The sequence below is a fragment of the Plectropomus leopardus genome, chromosome 8 (assembly GCF_008729295.1).
Source record: "Plectropomus leopardus isolate mb chromosome 8, YSFRI_Pleo_2.0, whole genome shotgun sequence".
In the NCBI taxonomy this organism is placed as follows: domain Eukaryota; kingdom Metazoa; phylum Chordata; class Actinopteri; order Perciformes; family Serranidae; genus Plectropomus; species Plectropomus leopardus.
Genome location: NC_056470.1, coordinates 18,247,048 through 18,265,992, shown reverse-complemented (window position 1 = coordinate 18,265,992; position 18,945 = coordinate 18,247,048). Strand labels below are relative to the sequence as shown.

The 18,945-nt window shown below is 39.4% G+C and overlaps 1 protein-coding gene across 1 annotated transcript in view; it reads left to right on the top strand.

The window, feature by feature from the left end:
* Nucleotides 1-8,897: 8,897 nt before the first annotated feature.
* Nucleotides 8,898-18,945, top strand: part of lrp1ab (low density lipoprotein receptor-related protein 1Ab) — a 108,551-nt gene continuing 98,503 nt past the window's right edge. The window contains exon 1 of the mRNA XM_042491442.1: nt 8,898-9,472. Within this exon, the coding sequence (XP_042347376.1) occupies nt 9,400-9,472 (73 nt within the window). The 5' untranslated portion in view covers nt 8,898-9,399. The remainder of the gene's footprint in view (nt 9,473-18,945) is intronic.

Below are 18,945 nucleotides of genomic sequence, written 5' to 3'. Positions count from 1 at the left end.
TGTTTTTAGTGTCTGGCCAAATGAGCTTCAGGTCAAGAGGCATTATACACCAGAAGTGAAAAGGAATAGCCCACTGCTATTTCCTGAGTAGGAAGTAGACATGACTCACTGTGACCTGAAATAACTGTAACAGAAATTCTTACTTTTTGTCCTGAGGTGGAATTTTCCTCTTCAATTTCTGTATTTTACTTTTTATTGGACAATTAAAACTTAAAACAGTTAACTGAGTCAGCTAAACTATCTTGGAAACTGTGTTCATAGTAAATGTAGTTTTCTCTATAAACAGGGAAAACTATATGCAGAAGGTACCCTTATGAACATACCCTTATGAAGTGTAAATGAACTATTTACCTTGTTTTCATCAATGTTATTGAATGTACCTTTACCAATATTTCAGGGCATTTTCAGCCAGTGTTTGACGTAATGGCAATTCATAGTCAAACTTCTAAGTGGAATATGGGCTTTCTGTTGTGTAACTTATTTTGGAGCAATGATCTCTGAGGCATACACACAAATAGTGACTGAAGCCCTTTTAGTTTGAGCTGGTGCAATCTTGGTGACACCTTAAATTAACTAAGATGAGGTGCGGAACAGGAGCGCCAAATTCCTATGCATAAGCAGTTTCTGTTATGATACAGATTCATTTATACAATGCAAGTATGCTGCAAGCTAAAGTCCTTGTCTGACTCTATTCAATCTGAACAACTGCTGATATTAGCTAAACCATTCTGAAACGGTGTTAGCTGTTCTCACCTTTCTTTTGAAAGAAGTCAGTCAAAAGCCATTTTCTCTCAATATACTTTCTTACCCTTTCTTTTCTTTTTTGGAACCCCGACTTCGCATTCTTGGAAAGGAAATCAACCGATCTATCCAGCCAATTATAATTTAATAAATATAGAAAACAAAACCAAACTTTTCATTCCAGGCTTTTTGAGGACCTCCCTCCCATTGGGGCCCTCCTTAATCAGTCCCACTTTTCCTTCCACATCCTTATTGTCTTATCTGGACAATCTTTGTTAATTTTAATTCAAGTTGATATATTTGCCATTAAAATATTTGTATTTTAAAGGTAAAACAAATTTAAAAATAATATGAAAAATAACCTGGTTGCAGATGACACTTATCTCCTCAGGGTAGAAAAGCTTTGAAATAGCATGCTGACCATCACAGCACACTAAACAAATGACATTCATTCATAGTTAGCAGCAGCTCTTCAAGGCTGGTTGTATATTATCTACTGAGTAACAAGGAAGCGCTATGAGATAGATTACTGCCTGAAAATAAAAAATGAATTAAATGCAGTTGCAGTTGTTCAATGGTAAATCACAGAGGAAAACCTCATAGTACCAGTAGTGCAATATGAATACATTCTGTCTTTGCCGTGCTAACAGGATAATAAGACACAAATGAAATTACGTCTCCTAAGTTTGTCACATTACGTGACTTTTGGAGTAAAATTAACCAGTCAGGTTTGCGATCAAAGTGATATGAGTTAGGGAAAGGTATATAAGGACAGTGTATTGTCCTTGAAAACCTGAAAGTAATCCTTTCCTGGAAATACACTTTATATTTTATATGATATTTTTTTTGCTTGTGACACTAGTGAATAAAGGGACAGTTCACCTCAAAATCAAAAATACATATTCTTCGTCTTACCTGTAGCGTTATCTATCGGTCTAGATTGTTTTGGTGTAGCAGAGTGTTGGCGATACCAGCTGTAGAGATGTCTGCCTTCTGTCAAACAATTGAACTAGATGGCACTCGGCTTGGGGTGCTCTAAGTGCCCAAAAAAACAAACAAACAAAAAAAAAAGTTGAAAATGTCAGCAGCAATTTTTCTTTCAAGAGACGACCCATTTACTTAATATAATCCTCAGACATTGTTGTGAAGATTTTCCTGTGGGAACTTCTTTCTTTCTTCCGAACTAAACCGGCCAACTGTATCGCCAAACAGAAGAAAGGATGCATCTACTGCTAGCTCACTTAGAGCCACTGAGCTAGCTAACGTTACAGCTCTGCCGATGGAGATGCCACTAATGATCACATCTCACATTGTCACGAGCCTCTCATGAGCAGATGCATGCTTCTTTCTGTGCAGTGATGGAGCTGTCAGGTGTAGGTCAGTAGAAGTAAAATACTTCGGACATGAAACTGCTCACAAGTCTGTGGATCATCTTGAGTAACTGGGTGATGATTTATGGAGAGAGACATTGCTGTCGACTATTTCAAATTATTATTATTTTTTTTGTGATACTTTGACCACAACGAGCCAAGTGCCATCTAGTTCCAATAAACTGGAGAGAAGGCAGACATCTGTACGATGGATATCACATACACTTGGTGACTGACACCAACACAATGTAGACTGATAAATAGCACTACAGGTAAAAGAGGAAAATATTTATTTTTGATTTTGGGATGAACTGTCCCTTTACAGTGGACACAGCTTGTATTATACTCCATGCATACTTGCCAGCCTTGAGAACTCAAAATAAGGGAGTATTCTCGACAACATGCTGAATAAGTATAACAAGATGCGTATATATGTGTATAAATATATACACACACACATGCGTGTGTGTGTGGTTGCACAAGTACCGAGTAGCGATTTGTTTTTGTAAGGGGTGCTTTGTAGCGCCGGCCTGAAGGCATTAAAGTGAATACACTTGACAGAACATGATCAGATTGACTTATAATTACTTTTGCTTTCTTGGCTTAAGGAATTGACTACTACTATACCTTACTACATACTGTACTATACTATACTATACTATACTATACTATACTATACTGTACATATATACTATGCCTGTATAAATGTAGTCAAATGGGAAGTAGGTCATACTGTCAGGTACAAATCTATCAGAATGGACTGTTTCCTGTATAAACTTTATTAAATGTGGAGGATTCTGACATGCTGTCAGGTGTGACTTATAATCTGCCATAGTTAATATTATAACATTAACACTGGAAGGATTGACTGCACCTCTACTACTTTCAATGTTTAGGTGGGTGGGGCGTTCAGAGAGAAGAGGCAGACAGGAGATAGGGGGAGAGAGAAGGGTTTGATGACATCAGAATCAGAATCCAGTTTTATTGCCAAGTACATTTACATATACTAGGAATTTGACTTGGTGTTTTGGTGCAAAACAATTAACATGAAGGAAGAATAAAAATATAAATGATTACATGCATTAAAGACTGGAATCAAACAGGGGGACGTTGTGGTTATGTCGCATGAGCTGTAACCATTCAGCTACCCAAAGCGCTCAGATTTCCATGTGTTTATATTTTTGGATATTATCCAAATTCACAATTTACTGTAGATGATAAATAAGACAACAGCCAAACTAAGTCAGCAATGATCTGGCATCCCTCTGCCTTTTTTTGTCCAGTTATTGTGCCTCTAGACGTCTATCATCATAAGAATAAAAAAAGTGTTTTTACCAACAGAAGTTGCTTGGCAACTAAATCCCCTGACCCTTTTGTCTCGTCTTGCGTACCCTGACTGATTAGCCCTCAAGTGTGCAGAAAACATATGCATTTGTTCATTCAGCCATACAGTGTGTTTTTTCAAGCCATGGCATTTGCATATTACATCTACATCCACACAGTTTTAGCAGCACTGAAAGACAGAGGACAGGCCTGTATACTTATGTTGATCTAGATGCACGAGGGATTTCATCCTGATTTCATCATGGCGGTCTAGTCAGACAGACGGAGAGGCTCAGCTGAATTCATAATCTCTCTCTCTCTCTCTGTAGCTCTATGTCTCTGTCTCTCACACATGTTACATTCACACAATGTCAAAACTTGATGCATCGATTTCATTTTCATGAAAATAACATTATTCTGCATCGCCATAATTCCCTCCATCCAGATATTGACGCTTTTTCAACTGGACCGTTTTCAGACCACAATTAGGTCACCCAGAGTTGTTCACCCCATTTCAATCTATGCAATGTTTTGATATGTGTGTGCAAGTGTTAAGCCAGATGGGCTGCGAGTTCCACTGAGCTCAAGGACAGTTTGGGGAGTGACTCAGCCAACACACACTGTGATTTCACCACTAACGGGAATACTGGGGTCTTTTGGGAGCTGTGGATTTTTTGGATAGGGTTTCTTCCAAGAACAGATTGAAAAAAAAACTGTAAAGGATTGCTGCTAAAGAATGTTGTTGATCCAGCAGTTTAATCTAGAATAATCTAGAGTTGAAGAATGTTTCCTGGTGGGGCAACCAAAATATTACATAAAATAACACCTGCGTTATCTTCAAATCTAAATCTCTTGTGAAAATGTCAGGCTGAACTTTGTGTTGGACTGGGACTCTGGGACTCTGGGATAGTGGGTTGTGTGGGGGAGGGTTACAGATGGGCGTGTGGGGGGGCATAAAATAACACCTGCGTTATCTTCAAATCTAAATCTCTTGTGAAAATGTCAGGCTGAACTTTGTGTTGGACTGGGACTCTGGGACTCTGGGATAGTGGGTTGTGTGGGGGGAGGGTTACAGCCTCTGCTGTGTAACTGCTACTTGTAGCATTCTTTTGATCTTGGGAATCCATTGGTTGTGTACCTCGTCCGCCCTCAGTACCATTGATCAACTGTCTTGGTGAAGATGGTTGATCTGTCCAGATGTTGAGTATTGAGAGTCGGCACTGAGGCTTGGAGTCCTTATTGAGTGGGTTGGGGAACCTTGCGTGGATCTGGTGTGGAAGATTGTACAGGGTCGACAGTTTATGATTAACCTAGTTGGGGAGTGGGCTTTTAGGCTTTTTTCTGTACAAATTTTCCAAAAAATCAAGGGGCGTTTTAGACTGGTTTTTGTGGTGTTGGGGGCGGTGCAATCTTTCTTGTATTTTTTTTGGGGGTTGTTATAGTTGAAGTTTTGGTTTAACCAAGCCTTGCTGGTCTGAAAAAAATAAAAAAAAAAAAAAAACAATTGGGGTGAGTAATGGGGGGGGGTTGGAGAACACAGGCTGCTGGTGCATGCTCCGCATTCCTCAGGTGTTGTCAGCATAGCTTGCTCAGTAATTACCTCTCTGTGAAAACATGCACAAAGGCACACTTTACTAGCAAATTGACCTCGAGAAACTGTTAGGGGAGATGTCAGAGACAGATGAGAGTACATTATAGTCACATTTATGCATAATACGTGCAGGAATGGTTATTTTTTCTGTAAAATTTGCTAAAAAATCACAGGCATGGCGTTTTTCATGCATGCAGTGCAACACAGATGCAGAGTGTGGAGGCTGTGAGAGAGTCAGGGGCTTGATTTAATGCAGCAATCCATCTTCTCAAGGATATGGGCAGGTTGGGTAATGATTGTAGCCAAACAGACCTTGGCATGTGAGTCGAGTGGTGTGATACAGACGTACAGTTGCAAAGCTGGTGGTCAGCCTCCACACACAGAATTTTTTATTTAGTATGTTTACAGGGGATCCTTGTGATCCTCCCTCTGCATGCGGCTTTTAGTTTTGTCTCTCAGATGTCATCACTCTCATCATTGACACCACCGTCACAGAAGAAGCAGGTTCTCCCTGTCTGGGAACTCTTCTCTTTCCCTCCTTTGCCCCGCTCTGTCTCCTTGGCTGGCTTGCTAAAAGCTGAGGGATTGTGTGCAGATGTGCCTGGAGAGAGGCCAGCCCCTCTGCCCTGGGAGAACATGTGGTCTGGGAGTGTTTATGCTGGCACTCTTTCAAGCTGTCTCCCACACAGCATGCTGGCGTCTGTCTCTCCTGGATGACAATGCTCAACCCTCCTCCCACAAAGGGGGCATTCTCAGGTTGAGGTGACACCAGCGATCATGTTTATTTATTGTGTGGACAAACAGGGGAGACAGCAATGTAAATAAAAAGTCAACAAATTTGCTAACGTAAAAAAAAAGGACAAAAAAGTAGCTTCACGCTGAAATGGAGCATTAATGAAACACACAATTTAAAGCTTGGTTGCAAAAAGATAAAAACTTTCAACATAATCTTTTCCCTGTTACTTTCTATGTGTTTATATTCTGTTTTGATGCTTGGAGTGAAAATATGTTTGGATTCAACAGATATCCAGACACCTCAGGCATGTTTTTCACAGATTCTCGACATACTTCACATTCTCTCCTGTGATTCAGGCTCCGAGTAAACATCTGTACACTGAAAAGCCCTGAAAGGCACGTTTATTCTTAACACCAGTGGCATCGAGGTTACTGTCAGTTTGTGTGAAATACGCACCGGTTGTTTTTAGTACCCACGATTAAATGCCGGTGGGAAAAAGAGACACACATTGCATAACGCCACAGTCTTGCAAAAAGAGTAATTTACAAACATTTCAGTTACAAAACGGCTGCGGCGGAGGCAGAGATCTGCTCGTGTTCTCTTTATAACCAAATGACTCATTGATCAGAGCTCTCTCAGAGGATGTGCCATGTAAAATTGACCAAACATTGCACTAAAAGGTCGGATTATATTTGTTAGTGAAATGAGTTACAGTCTACATATCTTTCTATAATGTAAGTATTCAGTGCCCCCTGCAGGTTGAGATGGTTTATGAGTCTACCTAATCACATCTCTAAAGAATAATTTCACAAAAATTACACACTATTTGTTCAAAACTGTAAATAGTTACATCATAAAGTCTGTGCTTGCCTTGTGGAATATATTAAACGACAAATCTTTGATTTTGATTGAAGATGCCAAAATCTGTTAAAATTTTATAGGCCACCAATATTGTCTGGTAAGTGCCAGTTTTCTTCGTCAGCTCATTCATATTTGATGCTAATTGGTTTTTTTATATCCAGATCTAGTTCTGTATAGTTTATTTGTTTACATACTCAAAATATTGTGTAATAAATCGATAAGGCAACCCCTTACAAACTTTAAAAATCCCCCTCATTGGAATATTTATTGCCTTAATTTAAGATACTTGTTGAAAAGATAGAGGGATATGCTGTAGATGGAGTCTTTATCTGAAGGCCAGATTGATTTAGGGTTTTTTTTGTCATTAGATTTGACAACAAGAAATTTCAAAAATGTAACGCATTTCATATCTATCAGACTATGTTTGGATATATGGATGGACAGACAGACAGACAGACAGATATATATATATATTTTGGATATCTAGATATTTATTAGATAGAAATTTTAAACTCATATTTGTTCTGTGAATAATCACCATAACTTGGCTGGACAGACTACTGTCATACTATACATGCTTATCCACAAATGTGCCTATATCTATTTCATACCTATCATACCCATGTCCCATTTTCATTTACCACCAGGGGGCATGATTTAGTGAAGAATTGCAGAGGTTGAAAGTCCTCCACACACATCTATCTCTCAATGAACCCTCTCATTTTGTGCTTTTCTATCTAGACTTTGACCTACAGGTGCAGCTTTGAATATGTGAGCATAAGAGCAGACAAAGTCAATAGAATGGAAACATTTAACTGTAAAGGTTCATTTAACTCCCCAAATGTAAACAAAAACATTTCTGCCTTCTCTCCAGTATAATAAAACTAAATGGCACTCAGCTTGTGGTGCACAAAGCCAAAAAAAAAAAAAAAAACAAACCAAAAAACAATACAAAACTCAATGGCTGTCTCTTTCCAGAAATCATGACCTAGTTACTCAAGATAATCCAAAGATCTTGTTGTGAGCAGTTTCATGTAGGAACTATTTAATTTCTACAGAAGTACACATGCCAACTGTTTCACCATGCATCTACTCATGGATGAGAGGCTCATGCTTGTGATCATGCGAGGCGTAAACAATATCAACATCCTTTGGCTTAGCTCTAACGTTAAGGCCCTGACACACCAAGCCACCAGTTTTTTCATCATTCGATTATGTGGGTTATGTGCTAGATAACTGGCCAACCAGCATCATGATGGTCTTATGGTTGTCCTTTCTGAATGACAATTACAGATTACTTCTGCCTGCTAGTATGGAGAGTTATTTCATCTCACACAGGTGCAGAACAAACATGCTGGTTGGCTGTTGGTTGTAGTCTTTGCACTGTGTTGATGTGCAACTTTTTGGCCAAGACACAGGAGATGTGAGGTGTTTCCTTCTGCTCAGTGATATCATTGGAAAGTGTAATTCGGTGGATAAAAAAAAGCTTCTACATGAAACTGCTTACAACAAGGTCTGTGGATTATTTTTAGTAACCACGTCATGATTTGTGGAAAGAGAATTTGTTATTTAGTTTTTACAAATGTATCTTTTTGAGCACCACAAGCTGAGAGCCATCTCGTTTCATTATGTTGGAGAGAAGGCAGACATCTCTATGGCCGATATCTCCAACACTCTGCGACTCACACCAAAACAATCTAGACTGAGAAACAGCTCTACATGTAAGAGGAAAAATATGTATCTTTGATTTGTGGCTTGAATGTCAAAAAAATATTTCAGGCCTCTGTTGGAAAATGTGACTTTAAATGGTAATTTCTATACAGCTATCACAATTTTGAATTTATATTTTGGATTCCTCAACTATATGATTAATAGTAAAAACAAAAGAATTTGCAGACTCATGAAATAATAGTTGATGTTAAGAAAACACTCACAGACATTATTTTCAATAACTCTGTAAGCAGCATGTCAGTGTTTCTGGTGCTTAACTGACTTTGCAAGATGATCACTAACTCATCATCAGTTAATTTTGTAACGACATAAAAAATCAGTATTCTGTAGAAATAGTGAGCCAACATGGCTGATCCCAGAGCGCCAGTTGCAGGCTGTGCCGCCCCTCTCTCCTCCACCTCCACGGCTGATGAAAAAGCGCATGAAATAGGAGAAAAGGAGGTGTGTTAGGGCATGCGCAGACGCCGCTCGCCGCTCAGTTATACCATTTTTTGAGGAGCCGAGCTTACGTCACGGACTCGTCCAACAGTGCTGGAGCTTGAGATTCACCATCCACTCATGCGACCACAAGCACAGGGAGGCATTGGCGCTCCGAGGGGAAAAAACGCTTTTACTTTTTAATTTTTCTTTTTAGTTTGGCACGGAATGAGCTGAGCGGAGCCCGGCGGCTGCAGTGAGTCTGGACGTGTGGACGATTCTGGTGGCATGGTGTGGTGAAACAAGGGACCCCAGCAAAGCACAGAGAGACAGAGGTTACACAGTGCATCATGTTTGAATGCCGATAATCAATTAGAAATATACATGACTGTGCTGCTGCATTGCCTATAGCCTCGCCGGGCTGTAGCAAGTCTCCTTTTATTGCTGAAGCCCGTCTGAAGCGGCCGCCGTGCTGAGGGGCTGAAGGGTGCAACTGAACGGACAATTGCACCCCGGACCATTGAAGGGGTTCGGATGAGGTGGTCGATCGGGTTGTTCGGTTTGAGAAATCCGGCCAACTTTTCCTCTATTCCTTTCTAACAGCAGTGCCACCGAGCATTGCTCAGGAGATGGCGATGAGGTTGTTCTACTTGGGATTTATACTCTGCTTGGAGATCATATCTCCTAACGGTGCAACCGTAGGTAAGAAGCCTGTTGTGATATTTTGCATTGTGATACTCGAGAAAGCATGACCACTTTTTTTTCTCCTCCTCATGCAAAGCATCTGTGCACAGGGCCTATGTTCAGCAGAGTTGGAGACAACACCGCAAATAGGGATCACAATAATATAGTGTGCCCACAGCAGAGGAAGAGATCGATAATTAGGAAAGCCTTTAATCACAGAAAGTACCGCACAAATAAGCAGCGCGTTGGTTATTTTGGCGTAAAATCAGTCTGCGTTTTTTCCTCAGCACTGCTCCTGTCTGAGCAGACAGAATGGGCCTGCCTGCAAGGATGGCAGACAGTGAGGTTATTCACTGTTGGTATATCCAGCAGGTATAAGACAAACACTTGCATGAACGACCCATTTCCAGAAAACGACATCATTTCTGACTGACTGCGACAAAATGGCTATATCCTCTCTGCGTTTTTATTCAAGAAAAACACAATTCCTCATGTCTAATCTGTGTGAGGCTACAGCTGATAGCTACCATTCAAACCAAACGTGCTGTTTTTTATTCACAAAAAATGAAGCAGCAGGTTTCATATCAAACCCGTGGGAGCCATCGGTCAGATAAGCTTTCATGTTTGTTTTCAGTTACTCTTCGCACATGAAAACAACAGTTGTGTCTGCTCGTAAAAGGTGTAATCTTAATGGCGCGGCTTGTCCCGACGTGTAGCGTCGGTAGCAGCCTGGGAATCACAACTTATTAGTGACAGCCAGGTATTGTGTGATAGTAGGATGAATAGTTATCCCGTTACGTCCCTGGAGCTCCTTAATACTCCCGAATCCCCGATAGTGATAATGAGATATTAAATGCACCATTGCTCATGTGACAATGCATTGCAGACCTGTTGAGCTTTTGCTTTCTTGAAGGGAAACCTGAAGGTGCAAAAAAAGTACATGCATTTGTTTTTTTACAGATGCATTTTGCCACAATCAATATTAAGCTTTGCACTTATATGATTAGTATTATGAATTAGTTTTACTTAGAAAGAACATGCAACATTGAACCTAAATATTGTCATTCTCTGTAGTCTTTTGATATTTGGCTGTTGTTGAACAGGGACAAAGTCATACAGCAGTACTCAGCTCAGAGCTGACAGCTGTTTATATGGATAAATATTTGTCTGATAATAGTCTGATAATTCATTTCACTCTTTTAGGCCATGTTTACTTTGATGCCCAAAGGAAAAGCAACTCATTAAAACCTTAATTTTGCCGCTGAAGCCAGCTGCTACTCTTAATGTCTCTACAAAAATAGCTCCAGCCCTTCTGTATGTTGGGAGATCTTACGTAAGTTTCATTAGATTTAGATGGAGGCAGTTCAGAGTGAAAGCCATAGCTGAGGTTACAGGAGTGGGCAAGCTCCACCCACCTCCTCCATCAGTATGTAACATCTGGACACAGGGAGACCATTAATCCAACTGAGATGTGACTGCTGTGGTGGGGGGGTGGAGGGGTGAAGGGACCAGCTGAAGAGCTCGGGGTGAGGGCGGGTGATGTGAAATAAACTTCAAGAATCAGTCAGGGATGCTCTCTGAAACTGACACTTTGTTACATCACCAGGAGTCAGGGATGAGAATGATATCTGTGTGTTATGTCATTAGTAACAGTTGATTTATCGGCATCCCGTTGAAGCAGTGTTGGTCCAAAAGGTTAGAAATGGTCAAGTGAGTGGATATAAGCCCCCAGGCCACTTGGACTGGATTTGTCTGGATCACCACTGGGCTACAGCATGACTTTACAAATGGAGAAGGATTAGTTAGAGGAAGGTCAAAAAGCTGCAGTTAAGAGTTAAACATTGCAGAGACCCCTTTTGTTTGTTATTGATCTTCAGTGTTGATTAGAGTTTATTATGGTGGCACTTTAAGGTGTCATCCTTGATAGACTGTCAAAATCCAGTTCAGTGAGGCACAATACGCTGAGCCTTGTGAATCCACGATTATATGAGGGAAGATGAAGAAACATGAACCCAATTTGAATTGATGTTTACTCTTAATTTATGATTTGGGACACAACTAACAAATTTAGGTGTTAGGTTTGCTGTTTTTTTTTGTTGTCTGTGATGTTTGTTGTACATCATTTTGGATACAACACTAGGAATTCAGGATGTTGAAATAGGCATTGTCACTATTTTCTGACATTTCACAGTACAAACAAATAATTTTTAAAATATTGGACATATGGCAACACAATATGCAGAAAATTAATCATATTTTGACAGATATTTTGATTGCAATATGAGTTGCAATTTTAGAAGGAATGGATATTTTTCCATTTGATTTTTGCTGAAAAAATATAAAAATGATGCTGATGTGATTTTGCTGGTGTCCATAAACAAGCATGTTCACTTACATCTGCAGTATGATTTGTAGACCAGGACATCTTTTTTGCACCGCAGTGCTTTATTTATAATGGTATGCTGTGACGAATTTTGCCTTCTTCAAAAAATGCAGGTCCCGTTATATGCATGTAGTGGTACTTGGCAATACTACGATTTCCATAATATGTTGATAATTGTGCAGCCCTCCACAGCTAATTGATAATGTAAACGGGTGTTAGTGGCAACCCTAATCGGTTATCAAAATAGTTTGTGATTGATGTCTAAACAATCAGTCAAGTAATTATTTCAGCTCTAGTTGACATTAAAGGAATACTTCACCCACAAAATGACCATTTGTATATCAATTAGTCACGCCATGTTACCTTTAAATAGTGAAGAAAAGGTTGTTTTTATGGTATGCCTTCATGGAAAACACAGAACATATACATTTATTGATTGATTGGGGACCACATTTAACAACAGCAAAACTCTATCAAAACATGTTTCCAGACTCTCACAAAACTCATGTAGTATAATCCAGTTCTCATTTATCCAGTTGTATGTTCAGTACTTCACAAACACATGCATTTTCACAAAAAAAAAAACAACAGCAACAAAAACAACAGAACAACAAAAATTTCTTCACGAATTCAAGGTAATATTGCATGACTTATTGATTCACAAATGCTGACTTTTTGGGTGAAGTATTCTTTTAAAGTAAATGTAATGCTTTACTACTCTAGCTCTCATTTTAAGATTTTGCTAAGAAAATAGTATTTAATTATTGATTTATTTGTAGTTTTGCAGGAAAATGGTCCTATGTTAAATGAAACCTTTCATATTATTCATTGTTTAAAATGATACCATCAAACGTCCATGTTTGATAACTTAACGACCACTGAGCTTACATGTAGAGGCAGAAGAATCCCGTTGGTTTAAAGTGTAAATGTGGGTCAGAGGCTAAAGAGGTTGAATTCCTGAGGAGACTACACTCTGTTTGCCTGACCTTTTTAATGGGACCTGGCTTTACCTTTTCTTCAGAACTGTCACTGCAAACATCTGCTGGAAAAATTCAGCATCCCTCATACAAATTCAACAGCTAATAGTACTTGGATTGCTCTCTTCAGCTCCTCCAAGTGGAGGTCACTGGGGAGTGGTTATTGTAACCATGTACACCTGAGGCTGTGTGTTGATGCACTCTTATCAGGTAACACAGATAATCCCCGTCGTTACTCTCTGCCATTCAAAGTCTTCTCACAGAGAAACATAGGATGAAAGAAGCAGAAAATATGTGGATTGAAACGCAGCCAAAATGTCCAGTTTTGAGCACATTCTTTGGCTGCTGAGTGAGATTTAATGTAAAGCTTGTGTGCAGGTGTTTTGCATTTTGGTCTTGACCTAGTGAAAATATTTGTAAAATGATAATAGCAGGCGGTGGGATTCTTGACCGTAGCTGCAGAAAAAATCCCCCTTTTTGTCCTTCTACTTCCTGTGCTGCATTACAATCATCTGTGACCAGAAGGTAAAACCAGATTAACATAAATGTCTTCAGTGTTGCTCTCCAAGGCGTGAGACCGCAGATGAAAGAGTGTTTGTTGATTGTGAATTGCAGGGGTGTACTGTAATTGGTGTTTTCTGCGGGCTACATCACTGTTTACCCTGTTTAGCTCCTAAGACCCAAAAAAGAAACGCATCGGCTTCTTTAACAAAATAGGGCGTGTGGGTGTGTGTTAATGCAGCTCTGTAACATTCATTGGGTTTTTGTTGGTGATATAATCAGCCTGCTATGCATTACTGCCTCCTTTCATGTCAGATATTATATTGCCTCTTAGAAATGAGTATTTTTTTTAAAACATGAACATAACACATCTATAGGTAGGGATACAACGCACACAAAGCGGGAACACACGAGAGTAGTTCAAATGTTGCAGAGGGTTGCAACGTTTGCCTGACACCTGGCACAGCTGTGAGAATTTTGGCTTTGTGACTCCTGTTTTACTTCAACATCATTAACATTGCACTTTTGGACACTTTCAGCTGTTGCTCTTTGTCCCGCTTGCTTACCGGGTCACGCTCATGTGCACTTCAGATGATGCCGACGACGCCTGCTTTGCAATCGACTGGAGAATAGATTTGATCACAGGGCCCCTTGGTTGCTCTCACACCTGGTCAGAGGGGAGAATCTGATATATGGAGATAAGATTCCAATTTCATGGACTGCTGCAATGTGTCAAAGCTGTTTACTTCTATCAAAGCCACAACCACGGCTCTCAGTCACTGGTTTGTGGTTGTATAAGAAACAAACATTTGTGCTATCTCTGTTGTTGCAAAGATATCGACACAATAGTGTCAGAATTACTTTAGCTGAACACACATTTTAAATAAAACATGCATTTTAAAGGGCATAAATACTAAAACATATACACCATTGCATTACAAATACAGTGTAAACATATTGAGATCATGGACATAGGAAAATAAGAAAAGATGGGCAAAAATTCTGTATATTCTAATAGTATTGCATTACCATTTACAGCCACAAAACAGGGACCTTCTCAGTTGATTGTCCAGAAAATGTGTTGTATGACAATATGTATTGATATATTAAAAAAACGAAAAGGCTTTTGTGAAAGAGGACTCTGCAGACTCTTTCCCACTGTAAAAGTAGGCGAAAAGTCATTTTGGGCCACATGGCATCAGGTGACAGACCTTCAAGTTGTAATTACAAGGTTCAGCCACTATGTGAAATGGGCTTCAAAGGCTAGTGCATCTCATAGGGGTCTGGTAAACACCTCGTCAATGTTTTATCAAGATTATTTTGGTTCTTTTTATGCCTTTGATGATTGTGTAGCTGAAGAAAGACAGGAAAGGTGAGAATGAGGATAGGGTTAACATGTAGCAAAGGGCCAAAGGTCAGAATCAAACCTGGGCTGCTGCGAAGGCCTCTGCCGATATGGAGCACACTATCTACCTGGTAAGCGCGAGGTTCACCCCCATGTAGCCAATTTTATAAACCTCTCTGTAACTGCAGTACATTAAATTTGATATCTCACTATGTCATTGTCATCTTGTCTGTTAGATTACTTCAGCACAGCAGTTCAAACTATCACACCCACACACACAAGCACAGACACACACACACACACTTACGCACACACATATGCAAAGTAGTATGTAGTGTTTGTATCATAAGGGGTAAAATCAACAGTCCAAACAATGTTGGCACGTTACAACATGCACTGAACATGCAGCATCATGACATAAACTGAATGCGTCTCTTAAAAGCATAATGTAATGTATATGTCCAAAGTCTGGCCCGTTGACCAATTGGCCCTCGAACTGATATAACCTGGGCAGGCGAAACTAACAGGCTTTCATAAACAGATGTAAAGAAGCTAACAAAAATTTCCAACACTAGATATTTCCTGCAACATAGCAGACATGGCTATGATAAAAAAAAAAGTTGAATACTTTTTCATTTAAAGAAGAAACAGTTGTGTTTGTGTCCTTTTTGTGTGATCTTTTTTTTTTGTCTTGTTGAAATGTTCAAGAAGCAGCTTGCCCCCCAGGTATTTTCACATGGTTTATTCTGGCCCCCATACTAAAAAATTGTTGTTTTTTTTTGTCTTTTTTAAGTTTTTCATAAGACCTATGGGTACAGTTTTTCTTAAATTAGTGTAAAATACATTACATAAAAAGCAACAGATGATATTTCTTACATCAATATCATACCTATTACCATAATTATCAAAAGCTGCAAGTAAATCATTAAAATGATTTTAAGAAAACATTAAGTATGTTAATAAAATAACATAATGCCATGTTATTTAAAATAACAGACATTTTTTGCTGCATTTCTGGTGCATTGTAATCTATTATGCCTGTACTATTGGACTGTCAGTCATATCAGTCAGAAGTTATGATGACCTTCTCAAAAACTGTAAACAAACAACTTGTTAAATCTCTCCTTACTGAGGTATTTGTCATCTAATAAATAGTGTTACTGGCAGACAAGTTTTCCATGTTGATGTGACTGACAAAAACACTTGAAGACGCTGCAGGCAATTCTAATGAGCACTAGTTTTACTTGTTAGAAGTCAACTCTCAACTCACATGTTTATATTTGAATATAAAAAAACACATTTACTTTAGTTTAAAAAAACATTATTAATAGCTGTCTGTAACTTGTGGAGTATATATTTTCTTTTCTGGTTCTGTTATCACCTCAAAACTCAACTGTGTGTGGCAGTTACCATTTGGATGTGCTCTGTGGTTCTCGAAAATACTATCAGGATTGAACGGTGTTTGTAGTCTTAGATTTTAACTGTGCTTGTCAAGGTCCACAGCTTCTATGTAAAAGTGAAGTTACCACTGCAAGTTGACTTTCCAGTCCATTGTTATTATTTGTAGGACTATCATACCTTGTGTGAATTAAATCACTCATGCTGGCATTAAAGTACATGCTGCATTTTCAGAAATCTAAGGTTCATTCATGTTAAGTTGAGACTCTTTTTTTATTGCCCAGTCAAGTTTTAGGATCTCACTGTTGCACAGAGGTCATTTGTTAAGATGTGAAGTGGATGACAGCTTATTTGTCATAGTGTTTATGAGTCATTCCCAGCAATTATGAGCCAGGAACATTCGTCCCTCCTGCCTCCTTTAGAGTGAATCTAATCTGGGATTCATAGGGATCGACTTTTATTAAATCATAGAAACATTTTATCCTTCATCTGAGGGAAAATCCTTGTTTAATAACATCCTGTATTTGTACCTTATTCCTGTAGCCTTGGATGTTTTTTTCTTGGTAGCTTCAGAGGACAGGGGCAAAGCAGGATTTGCAGTCCTCTCAGTGAATGCTTCAATTTATGTGGTCCGGCCTTCATTTTTTAGCTCACATATTCTGTTTTCATAACAGCTGAATATGGTTTGACTTTTCCTCTATGAGTGCACAGAGCGGTGCTATGCTGAGACTACACAGCGGGTGTCGAAGGCACCATGAAGCCTATTTACGATTATCTTTATGCCCATCAATCACACTCACTCAGTGTATGTCTTTTACTGCGTTGCCTTTTACTGCTCTGGCCTGTGACGTCCTGCAGAGCCTCATCATGTTACCTCCGAGGTCAAAGCAGCACCCTTTTGTTGTGCGATGGCGCACTAACTCAAACTCAGCCCTCTGCTGTTTATGCATGTTCAACCTCTTTGAAAATAGCTATTGTGGATTAGAACTTGAATAGCCTGTGGTCATTGAATGTGCACTGTGAGCTGGCTAAAGTGCTCGGCTGTGGCTTGACACAAAGCTAAGTGGTTGATTCCACTTGATGGGCACTGCACAGTGTGGCCATTGAAGAAGTTCATTCAATGGCTGTGGCAATGTCCAGGGCAGGGCTTTACATCAGTGTTTATCTTTTTTACCCTCTTATACCATACTATTCCAAATTTTTCATCTAAACTGCTCCGACTTTAGCTCAGAAATAGTCTGTCTTCCATGTGAATAATTAATACAGCATAACATTCAAAATAACGACTTCCCTCTGCCCGCGTTCTCTCCCCCGTGGTCCTTGTTTGGTTTTAATTGTTATTTATAATGCATGGATTTTTGCTTTGAAATCCTGCTAAACTGAGCTCAGAGAAATCACTTCAAACTTGACCGAAGGGGTCTAATTACATACTGTGTCGGGTTGATTTTTTTCTCTTCCTTAAACACTTCTGAGTTCCACAATGGAGTACCATGGAAGGGAGAAGTGATGGGTGATGAGAAGCAGCTCTGGTTTTATTTCTACTTTCTTGTGTTGCTGCCATTGTACCCAGAGACCCATTTATTTACTCGTTCATTCAAGTCATTTCACATTCCCATTCGGACTGTTATGTTTTAACAGCATTTAATAGAATCCATGCTCTATTGCTCAGCCTGGAAATTATCCACAAGGGGTTTGGGTTGGTTGAATACAGGGTTATTCTTGGTGTTAGAGGCATGCTTTTGAAACAAAAGTCAATTTCACGTATCAATTTGTTTGGTGTAGTTCTAGCTGAGTCTGTGTGTATTTGAATGATAATCATAATCATAGAACTTTAAAATTATGTCTACCATACAGTGGAAGACATTGAAAAGGCTTTTGAAAGACTGAAGTCTGACACCCTCTCACTTCTAAAGACAATGTGAGTTTATAGTCACACACTATAAAGGCTTAGACACGCCAAACAGACAGCAAAGAACTAGCTGTGACAAGAGCCAATTGTTGCATCACCTCATGTCGTCTGTGTCTCGGCCAGAAAGTTACACACGAACGCACTGCAAAGACTACAACCCATGGCCAACCAGCATATATGCACAAGTGGAAATAGCGCTTCATATCAACAGACAGTGGTCGTCTGTAACTGTCATTCAAAAAAGGAAACTGGAAGACCATCGTCACTATAGTTGGCCAGTTTGCACATTAACAAAACAATCCAATACTGAAGAGTGTGCCAGTGAACAAAAACACAAACCACCAGGAAATGTTTCTGCTAAAGGGCTTAAAGGCTCAAGAAAAATAATCTTACCTCATAAAAAGTTTGTTTTGATCTCCTTTAGACCTTAGCCGTTTGTTTACTTTCCTAACTTCCGTTTCTCTACTTCTGCGCTGAGCTCTACAACCAATTGGCTGCCTTCAGCATCAATTCACCATGCTGAGTTGACTGAAAAAAAGCTGACAAGGGCCAATGACTGCAACGACTAGGGTGACCGATGCTCACTGATGGCCCGACACTTACCATCGGCCAACTGTGGGCTTGGTGTGTCAGGGCCCTAGGATTTTGCAAAGACTGGGGAACTTTAAGGGCCACTATTTGCAAGACTACAGCTAGATTCCTTTTGGTATTATTTCCCAACTTGCACCTGGTGGAAAACATTATGCCAAACTCCCCAATATGATGTATTAACAACTTCTTATGTGTCTGCAAAAATACATAATTCTACAAATAAAATATGAATTGTGTCATATGTTTACAGTATTCTAGTCAATTTGGCATCAATATGGTCCATAAAGAAACTGTTTTTGTGTACAAACTTTACATTTTAGATTTTGTTGCCTCAACTTGTTTCTAGCCTCTGTTGGTTAGCTGAACCATTTTAGTGGGAGGAGATTG